The sequence below is a fragment of the Pseudomassariella vexata genome, assembly GCF_002105095.1.
Source record: "Pseudomassariella vexata strain CBS 129021 chromosome Unknown BCR38scaffold_2, whole genome shotgun sequence".
In the NCBI taxonomy this organism is placed as follows: domain Eukaryota; kingdom Fungi; phylum Ascomycota; class Sordariomycetes; order Amphisphaeriales; family Pseudomassariaceae; genus Pseudomassariella; species Pseudomassariella vexata.
Genome location: NW_024467957.1, coordinates 3,673,676 through 3,698,523, shown reverse-complemented (window position 1 = coordinate 3,698,523; position 24,848 = coordinate 3,673,676). Strand labels below are relative to the sequence as shown.

Here is a 24,848-nt window from a genome sequence, read left to right as displayed (position 1 = left end):
GGTACGCCTCCGGTTCGATGGCAAGGAGTCAGAGCCAATCCCCCTACGAGCTGGCGTCCCCCAGGGGTCACCGCTATCCCCGATACTGTTTATATTATACATTTCAACGCTGTACGAGGAGCTAGCGGAGCAGCATCCACTACTTTTAGTAGTCGGGTTCGCGGACGACACGAACCTGCTAAGCGTCGGCACCGATCCAGACACGACCTGCCGCCGGTTGGAGAGCGCATGGGCTACGTGTCAGCGGTGGGCAGTGAGGCACGGGATGGAGTTCGCTCCTGACAAGAGTGAGCTAATGCACTTTACTAGGGCCCGAGAGCCCTTGCCGCAAAGTATTCGCCTTGGGGACGCCACAGTGTCGCCGGTAGTCTCAGCCAGGTTCCTAGGAGTCTGGTTCGACCGCAAACTGACGTGGCACGCCCATGTTGAGCGTGTTAAAACAAAAATGGCAACTCAAAAGCTAGCCCTGACAAAGCTAGTCAATATGTCGTGGGGCTGCGATCTTATACGGGCGAGGCTGTTATATACGGTGGTTATCCGTAGCGCGATTGCCTTCGGGGCGACTGCGTGGCATACTATAAGTGAGGAACCGGCAGGGCCAGCTAAGAGCCTGATGGGGATACAGAACGAGTGCCTCCGGGTAGTCTGTGGTGCCCACAAAGCGACGCCGGTTCGCCACCTGGAAGCAGAAGCAGCAATCCCGCCACTAGACCTCTATCTTAGTGCCCGGGCTGCTAAGTTTGAAGAACGGCTACGGCTTAGCGGGAAGAGAAATCTGCTTCGCAGCGCGAGCGCTAAAGCGTCACATATACTCCGGCAGGATAGGCCGGCGAAGAGGAAGCAGGCGTCGCAGCTACTCCGACCGGCAGGGTACACTATGGAGAAGGAGGCCCGGGGCTCCGAGTGGATGAGTGAGGAAAAGGAGGTCCCGGCTGCCCTCCTCGACCACTGGAGGAAGAGATGGCTCACCGGAGCAGAGCATCACGATCGCCAGCGACGCGCTATCGCTGAGGAACCGGAGGGCCCTTCGATGCAGATACCGAAAGGGGGCAAGTATTTCGGCCTGAACCGACTGGAGGCGTCTACGCTGTGCCAGATCAGGACGGAAAAAATAGGACTAGCAGCCTTCTTATTCAAGACAGGGGCTTTTGGCGTGTACTCGCCGCTATGCCGCTGTGGCGATGCCCCTGAGACGGCAGAGCACGTAATCCTCTTTTGCGGGCTGTTGGAAGGACCGAGGGAACGATTACGGGCCGCCATCGCACCACGGCCACTATACTCTCGCAGAGACCTCGCAACGGCAACAGGAGAACCAGTAGTTAGTGGGACTATTGTAAGGTGGCTGCTAGGGACGGGTCGGACAGCTTCAAGGCCCAGATAGCATCGATCTTCTCAGGGGGGACTTTGTTGGTAGGTTGAGAACCAACGTAGTATGGTAGTGAACGCAACGCAGTCGCCAATAGGGCGAACCGACGACGCAGCGTATGTATTTAGTCCAGCCATTAGGGCACGGTTTGACATACGGGAGTACTAGTAGAGGTACCGGGGGCTTCGAGCCTACGGCGTATTTAATAATAATAATAATAATAATAATAATATGCGTACTTGTCAGAATAGTAAAGAGATATCTGAAGAAGATAGTTCCGAGTAGTTTTCATTATTTTTTTACGTTATAGTTGAATTAACTTATGTCTTATTGTACGAGGTCTTAAGAAGTGTTCAATTGGACCGTGGGGTACGTGGACCCTTTTTGTCCTACTTATTAGTAATTGGTAAGGCAAGGGCCAAACCACCTCGATGTAGTCGATATTGTTACAGGACGGCTGGTAAGAGTGAGACTTGTTGCGGTGTACTCATCGCGTTTGTCATGCATGAGCTTGTCGGCAGTGATATCCTCGATGTAATCATCACACTGGATTCCCCCGGGGACGTGGTACATATCGCTGGGGTCATCATCGGGTCCGAGACCGAGACCCAGCTCGCTCGGTACACGACAACTATTTCGATGGAGGATCACCTTGATGAGTTGCTCCTTAGTACCCCTGCCGTCAGACGCCTTGGTGGTGGTCTGGTCGTTCTTAGCGTCGCCGGCAGACTCCTTGACGGTGACCTTCATCTTATCCATCTTGTCATCATCGCGATCAATTAGAGATGTTCCTGCTCGGCAGTGGCTATTTCCGTGTGTTCTTGACTTATTAGAATGCAGGAATTTTGATTTTATTGGCAGGAGTAGGGATGTAGCAACGATGATGTGCAGTCACACGAGATGGGCGCGGTTGCGATGTGTGAAACAGTAAATTCCAGAATTCCTTTAGCTCACTTCATTCATTGATCGCGGGGTTGGAATAGAAGCCAGTGGAAATAGCGGGCGTCTTGCTGCGTTGTAGAAGTGTAATTACAACGTTAACCATCACGGATGCTAGGAATAACGGGTGCTATTGAATAGAACCTGACTTTAGAAAAGTGCAAAGATAACGTAATAACCGCGAAAATCAAAACTGGCGGGTGCTATCCTACTTTATAAATGTTAACATAATAGCATTGTATAGTCAGAGACCCTAGAACATGAGTGCATTCCTAACTATGTAGAAGTGCATTATGGGAGAGACAAACCCTGATGGGTTAAGAGCATTGCTTTGAACATGGGTCTGGGTTTGGGAGCTGGATGAGATATATTCTGCGTATTAGCAGTGCAGATTGAAAGGCATGACTCTCAATGCTCAATTTAGACTTACTTTCAACGCCTCAATGCTAAGAGATGTTGTTCCGACAACGATGGTACAATTCAGCTTGGAGGTATTTATTTGATCTGATTGTAGCATAAAAGTGTGGCATTAGAAGAGGGGCAAAAGTGGGAGCTACATAGATACTCTTACTTCACACGAGCGTGTTGTAGGATAAGAAGTAATAAGGACTGCCTGCTTTATAGTCACGAGGCGTAGCAAGACTGCAAAACGGTATAGTACTAGACAGCAACATCACATACCACCGTACATAGTAGTATGGCGTATTACTCTTCTCATTTTACCCCCCCAGCATGGTCAGATACATTCCTAGATAGTGATGATTGTTACTATCTTGAGTTCTGTGTATGTGGACTTTTTGAATCATGAAGAAATAGTAGTTCAGATGCGCAGCCAAAGTCTGGCTGATTGTTTGCGAGTCAGTTGGCGATTCCGATGTTCCGAAGGGGCCGAAAAGGATCCTGCCGCTTGCTGATCTCGGCGGGATCTTGTTTCTGTGACCGCCTCATAGTCATAGTCCTAAGATTGCTTGAATTGTGGCCTTCCACCTTGGCACCCACCGAATAACATTCCAGTTTCTTAACCTATGGCGTTTTAACAACTTGGCTCTTTGCCATTATACGTTCTCGAGTGGCAAGTGCTAAACCTCGCAGTAATTCCGCAATGGCATACGTGAAGAACGTCAGTGTTGCCAGAATTGCGGGAGAAGCTAGGCACTCTCCACGCAGCAATGCCAAGTTGAGATAATCACATAACGTTCGATGGTTCTTCTAGAAATCTCCCACCACGAGAAACTATTATATATGTTTCAGCTGCCAAGACGTTTGAAACTGGGGAATATTCTGCAGGAAACAATATTCAAAGTTTCTGAACAGCTAGGTGCGGATGTTTTGCCGCCACCCTGGTCTTTGTTCGGACGCCGTCAAGACGATCAGTTGCCAATTTGAGACCCGACAAAGAATAGGTCAAACCTATCTGGGCTTAATGCACTGCCAACCGCCGAATTGGGATGGGGAAAAAGGCCTAAAACTACTTAGTATGCCTATTCCGGATCCTGGACGATCCAGACGACTATTGCCCGCCGTTCCGAGATCGTCACCAAGTGTATTCATCGCAAACTCACCACATTTGGACCTCTGGCACAAGACTAGACTCCGGCAAGCAAGACAAGACGAACCCGACGCTCCCTGGCTATGATGCTCGCCCATGATTCGCGACTGACAGCAGTGCAACGCAGGAACATCACCAGCGCCATCTTGTGCTTTGACTTGTGGATCTTGAGCGATCGGCGTTGTGGAATTTAACAATTTTTCGGGTCCACCTACACGTGGGGGTTGGCGACTTTGATTTTGACATTTTCTCTCTTCACGACCGACCATGTCGCCATCAAACGAATGCAGGGGTTGACAGCGCCTTTTCGTTTTTAGGACCGCGCAGGTTATTCGTGGGATGGATCATGGCATGTACCGAACCTCTGTCCATGGCAATCAGAGAAAACCGTGCGGTTGCAACTTTCGGCATTTGACAGCTGGCTGCTGCGGCCGAACGGTTGCTGGGTTGATGCTGGAAGAAGCACTGTATAAGTTCAAGCGCTTACGTAGTTCATACACTTCGTGCTATTTGTGTTAAACACACTAAAATGCGGAGATGATGCAAATTAGAAGTAGGCATAATTTTCCTCAATGCGAATGCAAATGCTACTCAAATGCCTCAAGACGGAAATACACCCAATCGCCGGGGTTTCCAAAGTATGGCCGCGTTCGTCTGAACAACTACCCATAGCCCATAGGCTGAGATGAGGCCAATGATTTATCTGCTATGGGAAGCATGGACCGTGATGGTAGACAGCGCCTGACGAATAAGGATTTCTGGCTCCTCTCTTTGCCCACATGGCTACTTTACCCATGCCACACCCCACTTATTTCGGATTCGCTTGAGCTCACCACCAACTTGGCCAGTTTTTCGACACTTTCAAGGACTCACAGCTACAGGAAGCCGTCCTCTACATGCAAGAGCATCCTCAAGCCAAAATTGCCAAGATTGCGCGAGAAAGCGGCGTAAAACGCGAGACCCTCCGATACCGCGTCAAGCAAGCTGGGAAGACTAAGAACCACGGAGGACTCAACAAACTACTATCTGAAGCCGAAGAAAAGGCCCTCTGTAATTACATCGACCGCCTTGATAGGATCAATCTTGCGGTTTGCGTAGAATTCGTTACCGACGCTGCAAATACGATATTACGTGAGAGAGTCAAGGTTCTACCAAATCAGCCACCACTAACAGTCGGATCAAACTGGACTACACGTTTCCTCAAGCGCCATAGCTACTTCCACGCTTCCCAGCGGAAGCTCCATTCAAACCGCCAGACTGCTGAAAACCTCGAAACTATACGAGAGTATTTTACACGGCTTGAGAGAGTCCTCCGGGAAGAAGGAATCGATCCCTCTGATCTCTGGAATATGGACGAGACTGGCTTCCGGATCGGTGTTGGTAAGGATCAACTTATCATCACTAAGCGCAAGAGGGCCCATTACTTCGGCCTACCAGAAAATAGAGAGACAGCGACAGCTATTGAAGCTATCTCTGCTGCTGGCGACGTAATACCAGCTTTCCTCATACTCACGGGGACTATCCACTCGGCTCAGTGGTACGCGCAAGACCTTCATTTGGGATGGATGTACCAATATAACCAAGCTAGAGTTCCTCTCAATTATCGAAAATGTGCGCAAAAAGACCTTCAAAGCGAGTACTATCCAGTCAGCCTTCAAGAAAACCGGTATATATCCATTTTACCCTCATCCAATACTACAAGAGATTGAAGAACGTATACCAAAGACGCCATCACCACCACCAGCCCTTCATCTTCGTCATATGAAGGCACACCTACTATTTTTCGACAAATTAATAAAGTAGCTAGCAAGATTACGAACTGTCTTACTGATCCAGAGCTGGGTATTAGTCCAGATCTAGCCTATCGACTTAGTCGCTTTGTTAAAGGGTCCCTCGTTAATGCGACCGAGCTTATACAGACTAAGCGCGATCTTAGCCGTACAAAGTACGCCGAACGTATATCAAAACAACGGCGCGCTACGAAGAACTATCATCTTAAATCTGGTGGAGTTTTATCCGTTGCAGAAGGTAGAGAGATGGTGAGGAGGAAGGTTGAAGATGAGGTAGCTAAAGCACAGAGAGTTCTCGCCAAGTATCATGAAGGACTACGTAGAGTAGCCAAAAAGAGCTTTTCTGATGCCGCAAAAGAAGCTAGAAGACGTCGATTGACATGCCAATTACAGCCTACAGATGTCTTCGAGACAGGCCTTGGTTGGCGGTTATTACGTAGATTCTAATTGAAGGTTGAAATCCGTCGAAAAACTGGCCAAGTTGGTGGTGAGCACCAACTTAGATTGGTGAGCTCAAGCGAATCCGAAATAAGTGGGGTGTGGCACGGGTAGTGGTCGACTCCACACAGACATGGGATGGTTGTGGATGTGGATATGTTACTAGCACGCGAACATCTCTAGGCTAGTGCTAGGTTAGCAGATTGGATTGATTATCTGCAGGCATCTCGTCTGCAATGAACATATGAAAAGGTGACGGAAGCTCCTACCTCTCGCGGGACATTCCTGTTCTGATGTTGCTGGTTTCGGGTCTTGTGACTTTCGTCTCTCGTTCATGCTACACTCACTTATCTCGTGTTAATGTCCCTGTCTCGCTCTTGACGGCAAGGTTGCGGCTGTCTTCAATGTAACAGGAGAATGCGGACCTCATTCTTTTCTTTCGTACTTATTCCGACTTTCTCTGTCTTGGGGGCTGCTTACTCGTTGACGGATGCATTGGGTGACCTCCCCAGTTGCGCGGTATGGCATAACCCAAGAGTAACGACGAAGCGTTGGTTGCAATCACTAACACAATATAGGTCACATGCCTCGTGAAGGCCGCCGGAGAATCAACTTGCGCCACAGTCGATACAGCTTGCCAATGCGCAAGTGAAAAATATGTCGCCACCGCCGAGGCTTGTGTCCTGACCAGCTGTACCGTTAGGGAATCTCTGGGTGAGGAATCATTCTTACACCTATATAGGAAGGACATACTCGATCTAACGTCACCATTTCCAGTGGCCAAAAATGTGACCCAGACGCTGTGTGGTGCACCCATTCGGGACAAGCGAGTCGAGTACAACGTTGTTTCATGCACCCTGATTAGTATCGCAGCAGTGGTTGTCCTCTTCCGGCTTGGCTACAAGAAGTTCTTCACATCCAACGACCTCGGCCTCGACGACTGGCTCATCCTTCTCACGCTAATCAGCTGCATCCCGTCTTCCGCTCTCAACGTCGCAATGGCCAATTACGGACTTGGCAAGGACATATGGACCCTAACCCCGGACATGATCACGAGTTTCGCTAAGCTATTCTACATCATCGCTATCCTCTACTTCTCCGAAGTCTTCTTGCTCAAGCTCTCCATGCTGTTCTTCTACCTCCGCATTTTCCCCGGCGCAAGGCTCCAACGAGTTATATGGGGCACCATTATTTTCGACGTCCTATTCGGCATCTCTTTCGTCTTGGCGGCAACATTTCAATGTACCCCGATTAGCTACAACTGGACCAACTGGAGTGGAGATGGCGAGGGCAAGTGTGTCAACATCAACGCCATTGCGTGGGCAAACGCAGCCATTTCCATCGCTCTGGACTTGTGGATGTTGGCTTTACCTCTTTCCCAGCTACCGAGTCTGGATCTCCACTGGAAGAAAAAAGTCGGCGTGGGCATCATGTTCTGCGTCGGGACTTTCGTCACCGTGGTCAGCGTCATCCGCCTGACCTCCATCGTCGAATTTAGGGGGTCTTCTAACCTGACTTGGGACTATTGGAGCGTATCTCTCTGGTCAACTGTTGAGATCGCCGTGGGTATCATCTGCGCCTGCATGCCGTCCATTCGCCTTGTCCTCGTCCGCATCTCCCCCAAAATCTTCGATGGAAACAAGGCTCGCCACATCAGCAGATTCTATCCCAGGAAGAGCCAGGGCGGCACCCGGAGCGACGATCGTTCCAAGAATAGGGCAAGCAAACGGATGTCCTGGAAGCCCAACGTCAGCGCTAATTGGCATACCAGTCGTCCGCCTGCCTTAGATACTATACCCGCTCACGGCGGTCCGGTCTCCATGATGAGTCCTTTGCCCAGTAGTCCCGTGTACTCAGGCTACTGTGACGAGACGGGATTGATGCCAACATACCATGTTGAAATATCCGCAACGCCACGACCGCCGACAAGGTTATCTAGCAGGTTCTCCCTCAAACTGAGCTCTCGGGACCGTGAACACCTGTCGTCGATGTCTTCCCTGTCGTCGGTGTAGGGGATGGGAATTTCTTCGAATGACGTTATGAGGGCTATAGTTTTCTTGTTTAGGCAGGAGATCGCTGCAGACGAGATACGAAAAGAACGAAGAATTGAATACTACTAAGTTACATTAACTAATATATTATTATTATTATTAAATACGCCGTAGGCTCGAAGCCCCCGGTACCTCTGCTAGTACTCCCGTATGTCAAACCGTGCCCTAATGGCTGGACTAAATACATACGCTGCGTCGTCGGTTCGCCCTATTGGCTACTGCGTTGCGTTCACCACCATACTACGTTGGTTCTCAACCTACCAACAAAGTCCCCCCTGAGAAGATCGATGCTATCTGGGCCTTGAAGCTGTCCGACCCGTCCCTAGCAGCCACCTTACAATAGTCCCACTAACTACTGGTTCTCCTGTTGCCGTTGCGAGGTCTCTGCGAGAGTATAGTGGCCGTGGTGCGATGGCGGCCCGTAATCGTTCCCTCGGTCCTTCCAACAGCCCGCAAAAGAGGATTACGTGCTCTGCCGTCTCAGGGGCATCGCCACAGCGGCATAGCGGCGAGTACACGCCAAAAGCCCCTGTCTTGAATAAGAAGGCTGCTAGTCCTATTTTTTCCGTCCTGATCTGGCACAGCGTAGACGCCTCCAGTCGGTTCAGGCCGAAATACTTGCCCCCTTTCGGTATCTGCATCGAAGGGCCCTCCGGTTCCTCAGCGATGGCGCGTCGCTGGCGATCGTGATGCTCTGCTCCGGTGAGCCATCTCTTCCTCCAGTGGCCGAGGAGGGCAGGCGGGACCTCCTTTTCCTCGCTCATCCACTCGGAGCCCCGGGCCTCCTTCTCCATAGTGTACCCTGCCGGTCGGAGTAGCTGCGACGCCTGCTTCCTCTTCGCCGGCCTATCCTGCCGGAGTATATGTGACGCTTTAGCGCTCGCGCTGCGAAGCAGATTTCTCTTCCCGCTAAGCCGTAGCCATTCTTCAAACTTAGCAGCCCGGGCACTAAGATAGAGGTCTAGTGGCGGGATTGCTGCTTCTGCTTCCAGGTGGCGAACCGGCGTCGCTTTGTGGGCGCCACAGACTACCCGGAGGCACTTGTTCTGTATCCCTATCAGGCTCTTAGCTGGCCCTGCCGGTTCCTCACTTATAGTATGCCACGCAGTCGCCCCGAAGGCGATCGCGCTACGGATAACCACCGTATATAACAGCCTCGCCCGTATAAGATCGCAGCCCCACGACATATTGACTAGCTTTGTCAGGGCTAGCTTTTGAGTTGCCATTTTTGTTTTAACACGCTCAACATGGGCGTGCCACGTCGGTTTGCGGTCGAACCAGACTCCTAGGAACCTCGCTGAGACTACCGGCGACACTGTGGCGTCCCCAAAGCGAATACTTTGCGGCAAGGGCTCTCGGGCCCTAGTAAAGTGCATTACCTCACTCTTGTCAGGAGCGAACTCCATCCCGTACCTCACTGCCCACCGCTGACACGTAGCCCATGCGCTCTCCAACCGGCGGCAGGTCGTGTCTGGATCGGTGCCGACGCTTAGCAGGTTCGTGTCGTCCGCGAACCCGACTACTAAAAGTAGTGGGTGCTGCTCCGCTAGCTCCTCGTACAGCGTTGAAATGTATAATATAAACAGTATCGGGGATAGCGGTGACCCCTGGGGGACGCCAGCTCGTAGGGGGGTTGGCTCTGACTCCTTGCCATCGAACCGGAGGCGTACCGTCCTATCCTCCACGAAGCTGCGTACCCACTCCTGAACCCACTCCGGGTAGCCTTTCCGGGCTAATATGGAAATCAGCCGTCTGTAATTGACCGTATCGAATGCCCCCTTGATGTCTAGCTGTAGCAGCGAGGCGATGCCCCCGATACATTAATATAAATAAACCAATCTAAGAAGTTTTCGTTCACCATCATCTAGTTTGGTAACTATTTTTGCTTGCGGTTCTCTGATATGAACTACACGAGAGTTGCACATTGTTTAGTTGGATCCGATGTCTCATCGAAGTCGTTACTTCTGTCTCCTGACTGGCCCTTTGATGCTATAATATGTTTTATCCCTGTCGACGGCTGCACCACTTTCAAACAGCAAACATGAGACCCATCACGCGGCCCAAGATTGCCCTGGTTGAATGTTATGCTCTTCACACAAAATCGAGATACGCAACATCAAGAAAGTCTCTGGCCATCAGCATCGATACTGTTGCATATGTCTCATGGTGCCCCACCGAGGTGTAGTAAGGCGCCATATATTACCCAACCCAGTATTGGCGTCAGCAGCTATATGTCAAATAAATACCGCAATCACTAGTGATAAATGTCGAAAAACATGTCGAAAGAAGGAAGACGCTTTCGAATATTATCAACTCTACAAAGAAGTTATGGCCAGTCGACTGCCAAGTCCAGAAAACCAGTCTCTCTCAACGGCCCTCAACCTAGACGAGCAACAGGATGCGTAGCCTTCCCCGAGCTACCAAAAGAAATCCGCCAGTGTATCTACGACCTCGCTCTCAGGAAAGAAGACATCTCCCAACCCTGCCATGGCGGTGCGCTGACTGGCTCAAGGCCAAGCTACCGGGACCAGTGGCAGAGCACCCGCAGCGATCTAAATCCGTCACGCAGTGTTTTTAACACCTATATCTCGTCCGCTAGGGCCAATCCCAAACCAAGTCTCCAACCGCCTTTCCGCGGCTGCAGGAAACATGGGCTGGCACACGAACTTGATATGTAGTTGACGCACTGTCCTCCTGGTGGACCTGGATTGGATGTATGCCAATTTTACCGTTGTTCTCATGGGACGTAACTCGGTACATTGCTTCGGCTGGGACGCGAGTCCGGAGGATTTGGGGCGTACACGCATTATAGAGACTGTTCAATGTCTTGTGACGACGTTTTTTTTTAGCTGGCGTGCGCTGGCTGGATGTGAGGTCGCCATGACTTAGGAACCAAATGTCAGTGATGATCCACCGGCATTCTAGATATTTTGGTCTATTGGCCTATGGGCTTGGTCCTCCCTGTGACAGAAAAGTGCCCGACTCGTTTAGGTACATGTCAGGGTACGGCTAGGCCGAAGGCAATAGTACCGAATAAAGGGGAGTAACGGGCGTCCCCACTGGTTATCACCTGGTGGTCACTGGCGGTCACTGGCGGTCTCAGGTAGGGATATCCAGAGTAGTTTATTGATCTCTACTCTTCTTCCTATCTTCCTCCAAGATACCTCCCTTACAGAGATAACCAGAGCCCGTATATCGGAGCAGCGGAGCACCAGTTCCTCCGCTTCCTCACTATACCAAGACTTCCATACTAGGTCATAACTCACAGGTCCCTATACCGGTGCCCCACGTGTCTTAGACTCGGCACTCTGAAAGTATGCGACTCGCTTATAAATCACGTTATAAGGACTTAAACCCCTATAACTTCTCAGAAGTCTTAAACCAATGGCGTCGGTTCGGATTTTCAGAATTCCATTGTCTTCAATATATAAACCCAGCCCTTGCACCTGAAAGAAGTGAGACCCCGTTATCACCGGACTTCACATTGAACCCGTAATCACGAGGTCCGGCACACTGGCACACATAACAACACTTCCCAGTTTCATGTAAGTGAAGTCATCGTTGATATCTCTCACAGCTTTGACCTCTCCTAGGAAACGACATAGGTAAATCCTACCAAAGACGACATGGCGCCGCTAATTGTTCTAGACAACGTGACCATCGACCCATATGCTAACCAGGTGCATCGATTCCGAGAAGAGATTGATCTTGAAATGGCGAATCCGCTTGAGGTTGGTCTTGGTCGATGGATGGATCATCGTCAACGAGTTGCTGCCGCCCGACACTCCGACGACAAGCTCTCGGCCGAGGCGGCTAGTATTACCGCGACCGTAGGCTGTGCCCCACCTAATTTCGTGAGATTGAGTTGGGACTACATTGCGCTGGACCTAAGCTTCCCGCCTGAAGACGATACTGGATTAGAAGGTGGGGGTTCTCCCCATACAGCAGCATCTGAAATCCAGTCCAGCCGAAATATCAGGACGGAGAGCAAGGTTCGATTGCCGCTCAGCTTGGCAAAACAGGGATTGAGCCCGTAAGGGACCAGCATGGGTCCGATGATTCCTCAGCCTGTCGACACTGGGATTGAGCCAGTGATGGAAATGAGACCCGAGAGCATGAACCGTATGACAGATCAGCTGGACGATAGGAGGAGACCACCCAGGAAAGCCCCGTTGAATACAAACCGCGCGTGCGCAACTCGTGTTAGACCTGATAGATAAGTAGGTGGGTATTGCACCGATGAATAGGGACTGGGAAGAAAGTAGACAAGAAAAAAACAATCAAATACACTAGTGTGAACTGAATTGCTATGTACAACCTAAGTGACAGGTTCGTACACGTACAGGACATGTAGAGAAATATCCAATTGAAGATTTCGGCATCTCATCTTCATCGTGTGCCAGGAATCGCGGTATGAAGACTTTGTGATAAAGTAGAACACGATAGCGTAACCAATCCAGTACTATGCCTGTCAACTAGAAGTATGTACACATGATGACATCGAGCACCTGGGAACGGATCTTACTTGCATTGGATTAGTACTTACTCTCGTTACCCCTAGAACGGCACTCTATCAGTGGGCCTAGAACCTCCAGAGAAGTACTGAATGGAACTCCTCCTTCCTCATCAGCTGGAAACAAAAACATGGGACGAGTCAACTCCGACCGGATGCTCCTGCAAAGAAACCTTTTAACCGAAGCAGTATATGAAGCCAAGGATTCTGGAGGAAACCTTATTGGTCGATCAATCACTACTACTTTCCATGAACTTTCCAAATCTTCTATATGCAACCAGCTTCGTTGCCCCAATTTATCTAGCCCCTGCCAAGCCCGTACCTGATTTAAGCAGCTCGGTTGAACGCATCAGGAAATCATGGGGCTATTTGAGTTTGATCCCCGACAAGAAACTCCACACAACTAGACGAACTCGGTTGCAAAGACCAGAGGGGACAGTCAGCAGGGGTAACCAATCCACTTATTCCTCACCCCTGTCCCCTGTCAGCTGGGACCTCGCAAAGACCAGGATTGGACTGGGACAAGGGCTTCTGCGTGATAGAACGAAACAAGCAGGTTACAGTTGGCCAGGGTCAGAAAGAGTTGACCAGGGGGTAGAAATTTTGTGGCGCAACAAAGTTGATCAGGGTCAAATGTTCTAACCCTGGCCAAGTTTTTGCCAAGGATAGCTTACCAAATTAGGTATAAAGCACAGTACTAGACTTTTATAGTATTTCATATGCAAAGCATATGTATAGTTACATATGTTTTGCATATACGGTACTATACTATTACGGTTATATATACTATATATAGGATTAATATACTAAATATATCTTAGATAATTAAGATTTAAGTAAGTAAGAATATTAATAGAAGTAGTCGCTATAATATAATATCGTTCAAGTTTCTATAAGTACTGAGCATATGTGCAGCATATGTGTAGCCTATGACTCACCTATGTGACGCGTATACCACGTAGTCTAATCGGAAGCTAACTTAAGCTTAGCATATGCTATAAAATGTAATAGTATCTGGATCTATAGATATACGTAACCGAAGATTACTTTATAGATATTTCCTAAAGCTAAGCTACATATATACGGTACATATGCAAATTATATAGTTTAGCCCTATATATATACTCCTACGCTATATATACGTTATATTTACTCCGTGTATAAGCTTTTCTCTGATACTGTGGTGATGATTTATTTGGTCAGACTATCGTTAGCGTTAGCTTGGCAAGACTTGGCCAGGGTGAGAAAATTTCTGACCCTGATCAACTTTGTTGCGCCACAAAATTTCTACCCCCTGGTCAACTCTTTCTGACCCTGGCCAACTGTAACCTGCCTGAATGTGTGATGATCATATCCTTGAAACTTATCGCGAAAGTCTAATGGTCCCGAATGTCCCGCTCATGACTCTTGCGATGGAGAAGCATCACGGCCGAGTCCGCGTATTTAGGAACAGAACAATGCATATAATCCAGTGTCTGTCCAGCTTCATTTCTGTTGATCCATTCTTTCATCTGGTATTCATTCGGTCATCCGGTATATATCCTTCTTTTGTATCATTGTTTACGTTCTTTTTCTTTCAAGATGGCTTCTCATCGATCGTTCATTCCCTCGTTCCTGTCGCTCGTTACCCTGGTGGTTGCGCAGCAGTGCACGCTTCAGTTCGATGGCCGGGTGCCATCGGACTTTGTAGCAGCCACCTTCGACACCGCTGCCAATACCATGTTCAATCCCGATTTTACTTTCGGAGCCAGTAAGCCCACCGAACCCGCCACCGGATTGGTAGATTCGGGATATACTAAACAAGGTTCCAGACTTGTCCATCAGCGACGTCGTGGAAGTCCCTTGCGTGACGAGCTCACTTGTAAGCAGAACCCGTATTCTGCATGCTATAGGAACATTCAACTGACTATACTTTAGTTTGATGCCAAGAATGCCACAAAGGCAGTTGAGGTCACTATTGAGTTCGTTCTCACCTACCACCAGGCTGTACCACAATAAACTAACCAGCACACAGTGACAAATCCATCTTCACCCCCAGCGCCGACAACGTCCAACTCGGCTTCCGCCGCGCCGAGCTCATGATCACGAGCAACGACGGCACTGACGACTCGACCCTCGGAGTGAAGACAACCCACTTCAGTATCATGAAGGATGCGGCCAGGCCGCTTAACATGTCGCACGAGTATCAGCTCTTCTTCCTTGAGAGCGCCGACTTCAGCACGAACCAGGTTGTTCTCAAGACCGGGTCCATCATCGGTGCCGACACTCCGAATCCCGACACTCTGCAGCTGTTCGGCAACGTCAACTCCAGCCCGCTCCAGACTCTGTTCTCTACCAATTTCACTGAAGGTGTTTTCCACAACTTTGCTGTGACATTGGACTTTGACAAGAAGTAAGTTATTTCTCTCCCTGCTTGTCTCATCTCACAATGAGTACCATTTTGCTGACACCATAATTTTAGCACCACCCAAGTCTTCTACTCCCAAGACAGCAGTGCCTTGGAAGCTCAGACGGAGCCGCTGGCCAACGACGTCAGCGGACAGGGCCAGTACCACTTCGGTGTTCTCAAGAAGGGCATTGGCGGCGATGTCGACATTACCCGTCTCGCTTTCCAGCCCGCTGGCATTGATGAGGGTATCATTTACGGTGGCATCTTCCAAGAAGACAGCGCGGATGGCTGCATCAGTCTGTCGGCTTAATTGTGTACATGTGGGATGGATTTTGTTAGACAACACGGCGAGCACCGGTCGTCTGCTTCATAGTCTCAGCCCTGAAAAGGTGCAATAAACTCATGACACAACTCATATGATTCCATGCCGGTACCACGTCTTCCATCGGCGCAATCAACCCAAGAGCGCCAATAAGCTGTCAAAGTCTCCTATAGTTCCAACCCCAGTCACACAGTCATACCCAGCAAGCGCCTCAAACCCCGTCTCAATCTCAGTCCCAAACATACACCCCTGACTCGTTCCGCCCACCACATCCTCCCACACCTGCCTTACAGGCGACAAATAAATCGCCGGATTCAGCCACCCAGTACTGTTCCTTCCCGCCCTCAACCTTGCTTCATTAATCCTCGCCATCACGGCCGCCACAACCGGCGTACTCGCACTCGTCCCCAAGACCCCCGTCTCTTCTCCCCTCCACTCGATCACAAACCCCGTGCCCACCGCACTTAGATCCGGCACTGCCCGCCCACTATTATTATACAACCCAACATGGTTCCCCGTGAGCGCCTGTATATACCCTTCTATAGCCGTCTTCTGCCACCCGGGCGCCTCAAAGTAATTGCTGAAGCCGCCCGCGCTGAAGCTCATTCCTTGGAACGGCCTCTGTTCCCCTGTGGCCCCCACGGCCGTGACGTAAGGACACGACGCCGGGAACGTAGGTATGAACTCCTCGGTCTTGAGCCCGTCATTGCTATAACATCCATTCTGCCCCGTCCCCATTACCCCGCCGTCCCCCGAGGCAACGAGGACCGTGGTCCCCCGTGCAGTAAGCTGCGCGAAGAGATCACATACCCTGACTGCGTAGGGATAAGGCACCGATTGCTCGTCGTCGGCGTACGAAATACTCAACACCTGCGGTCGTTCCGTATCCGGGAGCGCAAGCAGGTATTCCAAAAATTCAAGATAAGGCTCGTTATCGCTTCTCGCCGCATCAATGGGTTTCCCTTCAGCATCGAGTTTCGCCCCTCGTCCGCCGACAGAGTAGTACGTCACGTGAGAGGGGTACCCGAGCGCCATGGCGTACTGCATGTCGAGGCTGGCTTCGAGGCCGGCTGTGCTGAGGGGGGTTTGCGGATTCGTGCCATTATTCACGAGGATGACGGAGAAGGAGTAGTTTGCGGCGTGGAGGTCAGGGGCGTGTTTGCTGAGGAAAGTAGAGACGTCTTCGGCGTTGATGTATTGGTCTAGGAAGCCGGTTATGCCTAGGTGGACGGGGGAGGGGGAGAAAAGGGGTGGTGGAGGGGGAGTGGTGAGGTTGTAGAGCGTTTTGAGGCAGGAAGGGGTGACGAGGCCCGAGGGGCAGGGTTGAGGGCTTTGGCGGGAGTGGACGGCTGATGGGTCGGGTGGAATGGGGACGTCAATGGGATTGTCCGGCGGAGGCGGAGGCGGCGGGAGAGGAGGAAGAGGATGAGGTTCGAGCCGTAAATATGTTGGTGGCATGAAGTGCGTTAAGGGGTGGATGAAGTCGATGTAGCCAGACAGCGATTCGGGGATGGAGTACGACTCCGCTCGAAGCCGTGTTGCTGAATTGTCAAAGGAGTAGTGGCCCACAGTGGTGTTAAACAGGTCTTCGACGTAAAAAACAGTATCCGTGAAGCTGATAGACGAGTTTGATACTGTCATGTTCTCGAATCCGCTTTTCTCTAGCCATGCATACACGGACTGAACAGCGTCGAGATCTGCTGCTCGGTATGCTTCCAATTGTTCCCTGGAGAAGTGATGTCCATATTCGGGATGAGCCGGGTCGCTGATTTCCTCCAGTCTAGATTTTAAATCGTCCATTCGGGGCTGCTTCAGCAGAATCGTTAAAGATATCGGCTCGCTCAGGGCTGCCTGTTTCTCTAACTTCCATCCCCTTGGCAGTTTGACCATTCGTTGCTGCGCTGGAATTTGACCCACTGCATGGCTCGTAGTTGCCCCAAAGAGAGCGATGTATACTATGAGATTGAACAACCTCATCGTTCAAGTCAGCTTGTAGAAGTAGAACGAGTAGTCTAAAGTCAGTGGAGGATTCTGCCCGCTCTCATGATTACGGAAGCTGGGGTACAGATGACGGAAGATAAGCGGCCATAGTTCCTGCAGAGACCAGGTCTACCTCTCTTCAAACGACGCCTGGGATTAATCGAGCCCCCGGAGCGTCATAGCCGCGACCCAGCTCAGAGGCCATGTGCCGACAGGTTCGCCCCTTTTAGCCGGACCGGTCACTTTTCAGCGCCAATAAGCATGCGATGATACTAAATTCGCGACTATAATTCACATTTTTAGTTACGGCAAAATTACCACACATTAGAGATTGTTCACCTGAGTAATTCACTTCATCACTAGCGGTAGATAGAACTAAAGGAATGTATAATTCGTCGTGGCATTCGAGATCGGCCACGATAAGCAAGTCGACGGAGTGGGAAGAGGAAAAGGGAATGTATATCGCTGGTTTATGAATAATATAATTTCATGTTCTAGTGTGAAGCTTACTAAACATGACCGTTGAATCTCTGCAGTAGTTAAAGTAAACAGCACTTTATTTTGATTGGTTTAATTGTAGTGGTTTCAAGAATAGAACCCACAGACTACAGCAAGAGGACCTTACCTACGACCCCCACAATCCTCCGCAGAAAATTCCTCTAGTCTATCTCGAAGTCATCCCCGATGAGATCCTCACTCAACCTCCATAGCTTCTCAGCTGCAACCGGATCCGTCGCCCAAGGAGCGGCCTCTGCAAATTGACAGTCCAACAAGTAGACACCATCGGCGTCTGAAATATGGTATTAGCAGTGATATCCAAACAAATAATCCATGACTTACCATTGAGAGCTGGATCCAATGCAGCAACCAGTGTGGCCGAAGCACCTTCGTCGATATTCTTCCAATAATTCGATGTCTTCAAAATCTCCTGGTTATACTCGTCCTGCTGCTCTCGTCCCAAATTCGTAGTGACGCCTGAAAATGCTTAGCATCAATATTTCAACCTGTTTCTCCCATATTTTCTGCTGTAGTCTTGCGTCAAGAGCAAATAGATCCACTCACCACCAGGATGCACCGCAAACGCCTCAATCCCCCTCCCCTGCAAATACTTCTGCAAATACACACTAAACAGCACATTGGCTGTCTTGCTCTGCGCATACGCCACCGTCGGCATATACCCATCGTCCAACACCTCGGCAAACACGCGCGGCATGGGCGCGGCCGGCTTTTCCTCGTCGGGAACTTCCTTATTCTCGATATTGTAATCGTGGAACCGAAACGGCGACAGCCAATGTGCCTGGCTCGACAAATTGACAATGCGCGTACTCCCCTTCGGATTCCCCTCCGTCGACGCTGCAGCCTCGAGGAGCGGTAGCAAGAGTTTGGTGAGGAGAAAGTGCCCCACGTGGTTAGCGCCGAATTGGAGCTCGATTCCCTCTTCCGTCTTCTTGCGGACGGCGGGCGCGACGCCGGCGTTGTTGATGAGGAGGTGGAGCTTAGAGACTAGGTTGGCGACTTCGGAGGCGGCTTTGCGGATGGAAGACTGTGAGGCTAAGTCCAGGAGAACTATTTGCACGTTCACGTCGGGATAGTGGGAGTGGATTTCCGAGACGACTTGGTCCATCTTCGATTTGGTTCGGGAGGCGAGGATTAGAGTTGAGGGGTTCTGTGAGGCAAATGCGAGGGCGGTGCCGCTGCCCACCCCGTCAGGGGATACACCGGTAATGAGGACTGCGAGGAAGAGTATGAGTTATCTCTGTTCAAAACGAGGTTATGGTTTCTCACCATTTCGACCCTTGACCTGGTCTGCGAAGACTTTCGCAACTTCCAACCCGGATGTTGTCTCGCCCCAATTTGGATTTGAAGTCATCGTCAATGGTTATCCGCTATGCTTGATTAGCCTCTTGGGCGTTGTAGGATCAGAAAGACTTGCGCAAACGCCTCCGGCTAAGCTGTGTTAATTATCCAATCCAGTTTATTCCCGAGGTGAATGTCGGAAGTGCATCTAAAGCCGTACCAAACTCTAGACTTCAGGTGGTATCTTCCCCGGGCTCCTTCAGGCGAATAGCAGAACTGCCGGTTATATACTTCGAAGTACATGCTCCCATATTGTTTAATCAGACTCCTAACGCAGGGTGCGCAGCCTATAGAAGCTTAGCCTATGTCTAGTTCCGCCAACCAGATGTCATCATCTCGGCATAATAACCCAAGCCTATTGGAATTGACAACCAGAATCCGAGTCCTGGGGTAATGTCAGCCTGTTTCCCAACACGTTGTGCCGAATATAGTGTGATTATGACCCCGCCCCCGCATTCGACATTTTGAGAGAATGTGGCATGATTATTGTGAATGTGGAGTCGTGGGGATATGCTTAGGGTACGTGGCATACCGAGGTACAGGTCAACAGACACGGAATGGAACTGTACTGTGTAATTGTACGTCGCTTGAGGACTGAAACTCGAGGATACCATGTTGAGATTATAGGTAGTGGCACAAATTTTGATTTCAAAGACACCCACATGATACAGGAGTTTTGCTGTGTCTCGTTGCAGTATCCATCGCACATCGACGCCCGATGGCGGCCAACGGCGCCACGAACGGCTCCTCAGAGCGCCCACAGACTGGTATCACAGTCATCGTAGTTGGAGCAGGTAAGCCACGCCAAAGATACCGCCCTTCTATACGCACCACATCTAGGGAACAATTGATTACTTACATTCATCCCCCAAACCACAGGCTTCGGCGGCCTAGGCGCTGCCATCGAATGCCACCGCCACGGCCACAAGGTCTCCATCTACGAAGCGTTCCCGGAGCTCAAAGCGCTAGGGGACATCATCTCGTTCGGCCCAAACGCAGGGCGCATCTTCCACCGGTGGTCCAACGGGTCCGTAGCGCAACGCATGCGCGACTTTAGCATCGACCTGCAGAAGTATGGTTTTAACATCCACAAGTATGACACGGGAGAAGTCGTGTTAAACCAACGGGCGCCCGCAGGGGATCCCGCGGCGCCGAATTTCAATGGACATCGCGGAGAGCTGCACCAGGTCGTGTATGATTACGCGACGCAGGAGTTGGGTATCCCGATTCATTTGGGGAATAATATTAAGACGTATTTCGAGGATGATGAGGGGGCCGGGATTGAGTTGGAGAGCGGGGAGAAGGTAAGGAGTTACCTCTTTTGCATACAGATGGACTTACTGTGAGAAAGGTTGAGGCCGATGTTGTCATTGCCGCAGATGGGGTGAGATCCAAAGCCAGGAAATCCGTCCTGGGATACGAGGACAAACCCAAGAGCAGTGGGTATGCCGTGTGGCGCGCCTGGTGAGTGACGAGTTCAACCATGCCCCCTTCTTCTTTACCCCTATTCACCAACGTACACAGCAGCTAACCAAACCGGGGCACCAGGTTCTCCAACAAAGACATGCTAGCCGACCCCCTGACCGCCCAATTCTGCAACAACGGCGACACTTTCAACGGCTGGATCGGGCCGGACATGCACTTCCTTTTCAGCACCATCAAAAACGGGTCAGACTGCAGCTGGGTGCTCACCCACCCCGACGAGCACAACATCGACGAATCATGGAGCTTCCCGGGCAAGTTATCCGAAGTCCTCGCTTCCATCAAAGACTGGGACCCCATGTGCTCGCGCATCATCAGCAAAACCCCCGAAGACAAGCTCGTCGACTGGAAACTGGTGTACCGCGACCCTTTGCCGACGTGGGCTAGCCCCAAAGGCAGGATTTTGTTGTTGGGCGACTCGGCGCACCCGTTTTTACCTACAAGTGCGCAGGGGGCGGCGCAGGCGATTGAGGATGCGGTGACGATCGCGACGTGTTTGAGACGTGGGGGAAAGGGCAGTGTACCGACAGCGGTTAGAGCGCACGAGAGGATTAGGTATGAGAGGGTGAAGGCGGCGCAGAAGACGGGGGAGAGTACGAGAGATATGTGGCATAAGACGGATTGGGCTAAGGTGAAGGAGAACCCGGAGATTATCAGTTTTCCGAGACTGGATTGGATATTTGGACATGATGCTGAGAAGCATGCGGAGGAGCAGTATGATGTGGTTGTGAAGGAACTTGCGGGTAAATAGATAGATGGTTCGAACGGACATGGAAGGTGAGAGTGGGGGTATCAGATATTGTGTTCTAGCTGTTGCGTATTTCATCATACGTAATTGCATCCTGGCTCTGCGATCGCATCTAATCTTCAATTCTGCTGTTGGTCCCAAACACAAATGAGCTTTCATTACGCCAACCTCTTCCGCATAGCGAGTTATTCTACAGCGTGGTCTTGGTCCACCTTCTCGGTGATCGCAGGAACAGTCGCCTTGCCCTCATCGTGGGAGGCTTCGGGTTTCTCATGCGACTTCTCTAGGACTGTGTGCGTTCCCGTGCAGCGATACCCGCGGAACTTCCTTGCCGGAAGTCGGGCCTCGAACTGTTATACAGTATTAGCAATTGATACTTGCGAAACCCGCAACAAGACTGAAGCTTACCATCTCGTCAATTTCTTCCAATGACCGGTCCTTGACCTCCGGAAGGTAGAAGTAAACCCAGGTCATAGCAATCCAACAAGACGGTGCCCAGATGTACCCGTATCTCGGTCCCCAATTGAGCGAGTCTGGATTGATGAAGTACGGCGCAGTGAAAGTGGTGAGCCACTGTGGAGGATTAGCTGGTGGGTATTCGTCCAGGGGTTGGTTGGCTAAGTACATACCGCTCCAAAGAAGCCAATAGCAGTAGCCATCCCAAACGTGTACGATCTGAGCCTCTGCGAAGACAGCTCTCCTCCTGATACCCAGGCGTAAGATGAAATCATGCCATTGTAGGCGACGATGTATATGACCGAGATCCCAACGACCACTTTACCAGTAGTCGCTGTCCCTGGTTGCACCGTGTACACAATTGCGATAATAAGCTGTGACAAACCGCAAAGCCCTAGGCCATTCATCATCATGACGCGGCGGTAACCAATCCGCGTTACGAGAAAACTGTTGAGAAGCAAGGCGAAGACACCGACGGCGTTGAGGATGACCGAGTTCTGGAACGCGTCGCCGACATTGGCCATTTGGAAGAAGTACGTTCCGTATGCTGTGAAACTTGTCAGCAAACATGTTGAAATGGTTCAGTCAGGGATACCAACAGATGATAAACATGGCACCAGAAGCGGCCTGCGTGGTCAATACGAGAACAGAAACGACTGTCCTCCGACGATCAATGGGGTTCTTGAACAAGTCGAGAAACCCGACGCTCGATTGAATGAGTGCTTCAGCCGCCAGAGCTGTCTCCATCTCAGCCAGTTCCTCGGAAACGGACCACGTCTTGGGACGCAGCCAGAGTAGGGACTTCTCTGCCTCATCCATCTTGCCCAGACTGGCAAGCCAGCGGGGTGACTCGGGAATGAAGAACAAGCCGATGAAGAGGATGCCAGGGACTACATGCACAATTCCGAGCGGGACGATGTAAGCATTACGGCTGGGAATAGAGGCCGTGTAATTGTCGACGATGGTGCCAACAAATGATCCTATGTCTGGAGTTAGAGCACAGAAGTAGAGATGTCGTTTATGTGACGATACCCACCGACCGTGACCCACCAAGAGAAGGCCGAAATCCCTAGACCTCTGTACTTCCCAGGAAGAATCTCCTTTAATCATGTATGAGTATATAGCAGCATGACCGCGGATTAATTAATGAAAGCTCACCTGAATGTACAATTGCGCATGCGTCATCAACATTCCATTCGCCAGTCCGATGATCAGTCTCCCCGCGTAGAGCGCGCCGATGCTCGTAGTTGCTTGCATGATCACCGTCGAAACAAACACTCCAAAACACGCAATCCACAGTGACATCTTTCGTCCAACATATCGAGAGGTGAACCCAGCCGCCATGGAAGCAACGAAGGCTCCCAGGATCATGAGCGAGGCAATGAGTTGTTGTCGGTCATGGGGAATGTTGTACCCGATGGCCGTCGAGGGGTCCTTGACTCCAAACACCTGGCGAATATGGGTCAGACAATGCTGACAATAATTTAGTATTGTATGATGACTTGCCTGTAAGAAAGGAATCATGGCTTGCAAGCCACCGATGATGCCAAAATCGACGCCATACTGGAACGAGGCTAGCGATGCCAAGCTCATCGCGAATAACCCCTTTCGATGGGCCTTCAGCCCCAGCTCCTGTTGGTTGTTGGTCGCCATCTTTGCAATTCGAATTTTAGTAACAGAACACACTGCGAGGAAGCTGTGAAGTCAACATGTAATAGTGGGCTCTGACCGAGAGTTGAGCGAGAAGGGCAGTCCACCTGCAGCACACGACATGGCGAGGACAAGCACTGGGTCCCTTAGCTACATATATTTGTACAAACTTGTACCGAAATATTCTAGTTCCGCGGCAACTGCAAAACTCGTGTGGTAAAGGACGCGGCAATCATATTCGACCTGTTTGAACCTGTCCTGGGCCGAGTCAACTCGTGGCATTTCCCCGCACCCTACCATGGTCGGGACGTGGGAATGACGGGTCAGCAACGGCACTTGCATCTATGTTGTTGCGTGTCATCATTTAAACTCAATTGAAGTGAACCATATGGTCATTCAACATAGATCACTGTCCCATGAGATGCAACACTTACGAAGACGCGCGGATATCCTGCGAAACTCCATTGTGTCATCTGGCATTGTTGCTTCTGCAGAATGTTGACAGAGAAGAATGTGGAGAAATATTAATTAGTTTCAATCAGCCTAACAGGACTTCAGATGCTGTATGAGTAACATAGGGGGGTTATGCAATGGGACTAGCTCGTTTCAGTCATCCTCCTGATACCTCGTAAATGGTAGCTTAGCCTGCTCCCCCAGTGCCTAAAATATGGTCCTTTGGCCCGAAAACTTCAATTCTACCTTGGCGTGACCAGCCGCTCTCCAAGATTGAGATGTCTTGTCACAAATCCATTGAGATTGATAGTAATGGTTCCTACTCGTTCGTACAGAATAGACCATAATCTGCCACGTAGAAGCCCATACGAAGTAGGAGCTCCAGGTACCTGCAGACGTACCCTTTGAGCCATTCGAGCCTCATTGACTTGCTGCACTGCATTTGAAGACGGACCAGCCCTCCAGGATAAAATATGCGAGAACGCCACCAGACATGACTATTTCCAGCTCGGGCAGCTCGTCCAAGTTGGCTGTGGGCACATGATTGGGCACAAGATAATTGACTGACATGGCGATCCACCAACTCAAAAATTGCATATTCAGCTGAGGAGAGCCGGTTGACAAGGCAGCTTTTGGGAATGTTCAGCGATACAGTCTTGCCCATTGGCCCTGCTTTCGGGACACGCTCGAGAAGGATATAGAATGACCATATGACCGATGGAGGACCCTCATTACAAGGCTCCAGATGCTCAGTCAACAAATTTTGAATATTACAGACCTGAGATCAGCCTAATGATGAGAAGCTCACTTCTGTGACATTGGATTATCTAGCACCGCGCCGTGGCCGCTCACCACGCGCATTGCA

General features: G+C 50.5%; 6 protein-coding genes across 6 annotated transcripts; 3 read left to right on the top strand and 3 right to left on the bottom strand.

The window, feature by feature from the left end:
• Positions 1 to 6,253: 6,253 nt before the first annotated feature.
• On the top strand, positions 6,254 to 8,214 carry BCR38DRAFT_422325 (uncharacterized protein). Its single transcript, XM_040859509.1, has 4 exons — positions 6,254 to 6,601; positions 6,661 to 6,796; positions 6,860 to 7,800; positions 7,854 to 8,214. Exons 1-4 carry the CDS (start codon positions 6,500 to 6,502, stop codon positions 7,923 to 7,925), a joined length of 1,251 nt encoding a protein of 416 aa, XP_040720470.1. The 5' UTR covers positions 6,254 to 6,499; the 3' UTR covers positions 7,926 to 8,214.
• Positions 8,215 to 14,227: 6,013 nt separating this feature from the next.
• On the top strand, positions 14,228 to 15,345 carry BCR38DRAFT_334322 (uncharacterized protein; the record flags this gene model as incomplete). The annotated part of the gene is made up of 5 exons (XM_040855303.1): positions 14,228 to 14,396; positions 14,458 to 14,507; positions 14,564 to 14,607; positions 14,661 to 15,038; positions 15,108 to 15,345. The coding sequence occupies 5 exons, from the start codon at positions 14,228 to 14,230 to the stop codon at positions 15,343 to 15,345; spliced, it is 879 nt and encodes a 292-aa protein (XP_040720469.1).
• Positions 15,346 to 15,489: 144 nt separating this feature from the next.
• BCR38DRAFT_333710 (peptidase S8/S53 domain-containing protein) lies at positions 15,490 to 17,247 on the bottom strand (the record flags this gene model as incomplete). Its single annotated transcript, XM_040855249.1, has 1 exon — positions 15,490 to 17,247. The coding sequence occupies one exon, from the start codon at positions 17,245 to 17,247 to the stop codon at positions 15,490 to 15,492; it is 1,758 nt and encodes a 585-aa protein (XP_040720468.1).
• Positions 17,248 to 17,885: 638 nt separating this feature from the next.
• BCR38DRAFT_362395 (uncharacterized protein) lies at positions 17,886 to 19,646 on the bottom strand. Its single transcript, XM_040857185.1, has 4 exons — positions 19,123 to 19,646; positions 18,400 to 19,068; positions 18,178 to 18,312; positions 17,886 to 18,127 (listed from the first exon to the last, which is right to left on the bottom strand). The coding sequence occupies exons 1-4, from the start codon at positions 19,205 to 19,207 to the stop codon at positions 17,997 to 17,999; spliced, it is 1,020 nt and encodes a 339-aa protein (XP_040720467.1). The 5' UTR covers positions 19,208 to 19,646; the 3' UTR covers positions 17,886 to 17,996.
• Positions 19,647 to 19,719: 73 nt separating this feature from the next.
• Positions 19,720 to 21,577, top strand: BCR38DRAFT_385530 (putative MAK1-like monooxygenase). The gene is made up of 4 exons (XM_040857473.1): positions 19,720 to 19,988; positions 20,074 to 20,498; positions 20,546 to 20,658; positions 20,743 to 21,577. Exons 1-4 carry the CDS (start codon positions 19,913 to 19,915, stop codon positions 21,425 to 21,427), a joined length of 1,299 nt encoding a protein of 432 aa, XP_040720466.1. The 5' UTR covers positions 19,720 to 19,912; the 3' UTR covers positions 21,428 to 21,577.
• Positions 21,578 to 21,586: 9 nt separating this feature from the next.
• On the bottom strand, positions 21,587 to 23,748 carry BCR38DRAFT_463761 (putative maltose permease). The gene is made up of 8 exons (XM_040862646.1): positions 23,610 to 23,748; positions 23,387 to 23,533; positions 23,039 to 23,329; positions 22,917 to 22,980; positions 22,480 to 22,860; positions 22,054 to 22,427; positions 21,833 to 21,997; positions 21,587 to 21,774 (listed from the first exon to the last, which is right to left on the bottom strand). Exons 2-8 carry the CDS (start codon positions 23,531 to 23,533, stop codon positions 21,610 to 21,612), a joined length of 1,587 nt encoding a protein of 528 aa, XP_040720465.1. The 5' UTR covers positions 23,610 to 23,748; the 3' UTR covers positions 21,587 to 21,609.
• Between the last annotated feature and the right edge of the window lie 1,100 nt (positions 23,749 to 24,848).

Bases quoted from the DNA above. Each gene is read 5' to 3' on its own strand.
- BCR38DRAFT_385530 (XM_040857473.1), top strand. From the start codon at position 19,913: ATGGCGGCCAACGGCGCCACGAACGGCTCCTCAGAGCGCCCACAGACT. The intron at 19,989-20,073 runs GTAAGCCACGCC...CCCAAACCACAG, and splicing joins AGTCATCGTAGTTGGAGCAG to GCTTCGGCGGCCTAGGCGCT. The intron at 20,499-20,545 runs GTAAGGAGTTAC...ACTGTGAGAAAG, and splicing joins AGTTGGAGAGCGGGGAGAAG to GTTGAGGCCGATGTTGTCAT.
- BCR38DRAFT_362395 (XM_040857185.1), bottom strand. From the start codon at position 19,207: ATGACTTCAAATCCAAATTGGGGCGAGACAACATCCGGGTTGGAAGTT. The intron at 19,069-19,122 runs GTGAGAAACCAT...TCTTCCTCGCAG, and splicing joins CCAGGTCAAGGGTCGAAATG to TCCTCATTACCGGTGTATCC. The intron at 18,128-18,177 runs GTAAGTCATGGA...ACCATATTTCAG, and splicing joins ATTGGATCCAGCTCTCAATG to ACGCCGATGGTGTCTACTTG.
- BCR38DRAFT_463761 (XM_040862646.1), bottom strand. From the start codon at position 23,533: ATGGCGACCAACAACCAACAGGAGCTGGGGCTGAAGGCCCATCGAAAG. The intron at 21,998-22,053 runs GTATGTACTTAG...AATCCTCCACAG, and splicing joins CTATTGGCTTCTTTGGAGCG to TGGCTCACCACTTTCACTGC. The intron at 21,775-21,832 runs GTAAGCTTCAGT...ACTGTATAACAG, and splicing joins TGGAAGAAATTGACGAGATG to TTCGAGGCCCGACTTCCGGC.
- BCR38DRAFT_422325 (XM_040859509.1), top strand. From the start codon at position 6,500: ATGCGGACCTCATTCTTTTCTTTCGTACTTATTCCGACTTTCTCTGTC. The intron at 6,602-6,660 runs GTATGGCATAAC...AACACAATATAG, and splicing joins GTGACCTCCCCAGTTGCGCG to GTCACATGCCTCGTGAAGGC. The intron at 7,801-7,853 runs GCAAGCAAACGG...TTGGCATACCAG, and splicing joins ACGATCGTTCCAAGAATAGG to TCGTCCGCCTGCCTTAGATA.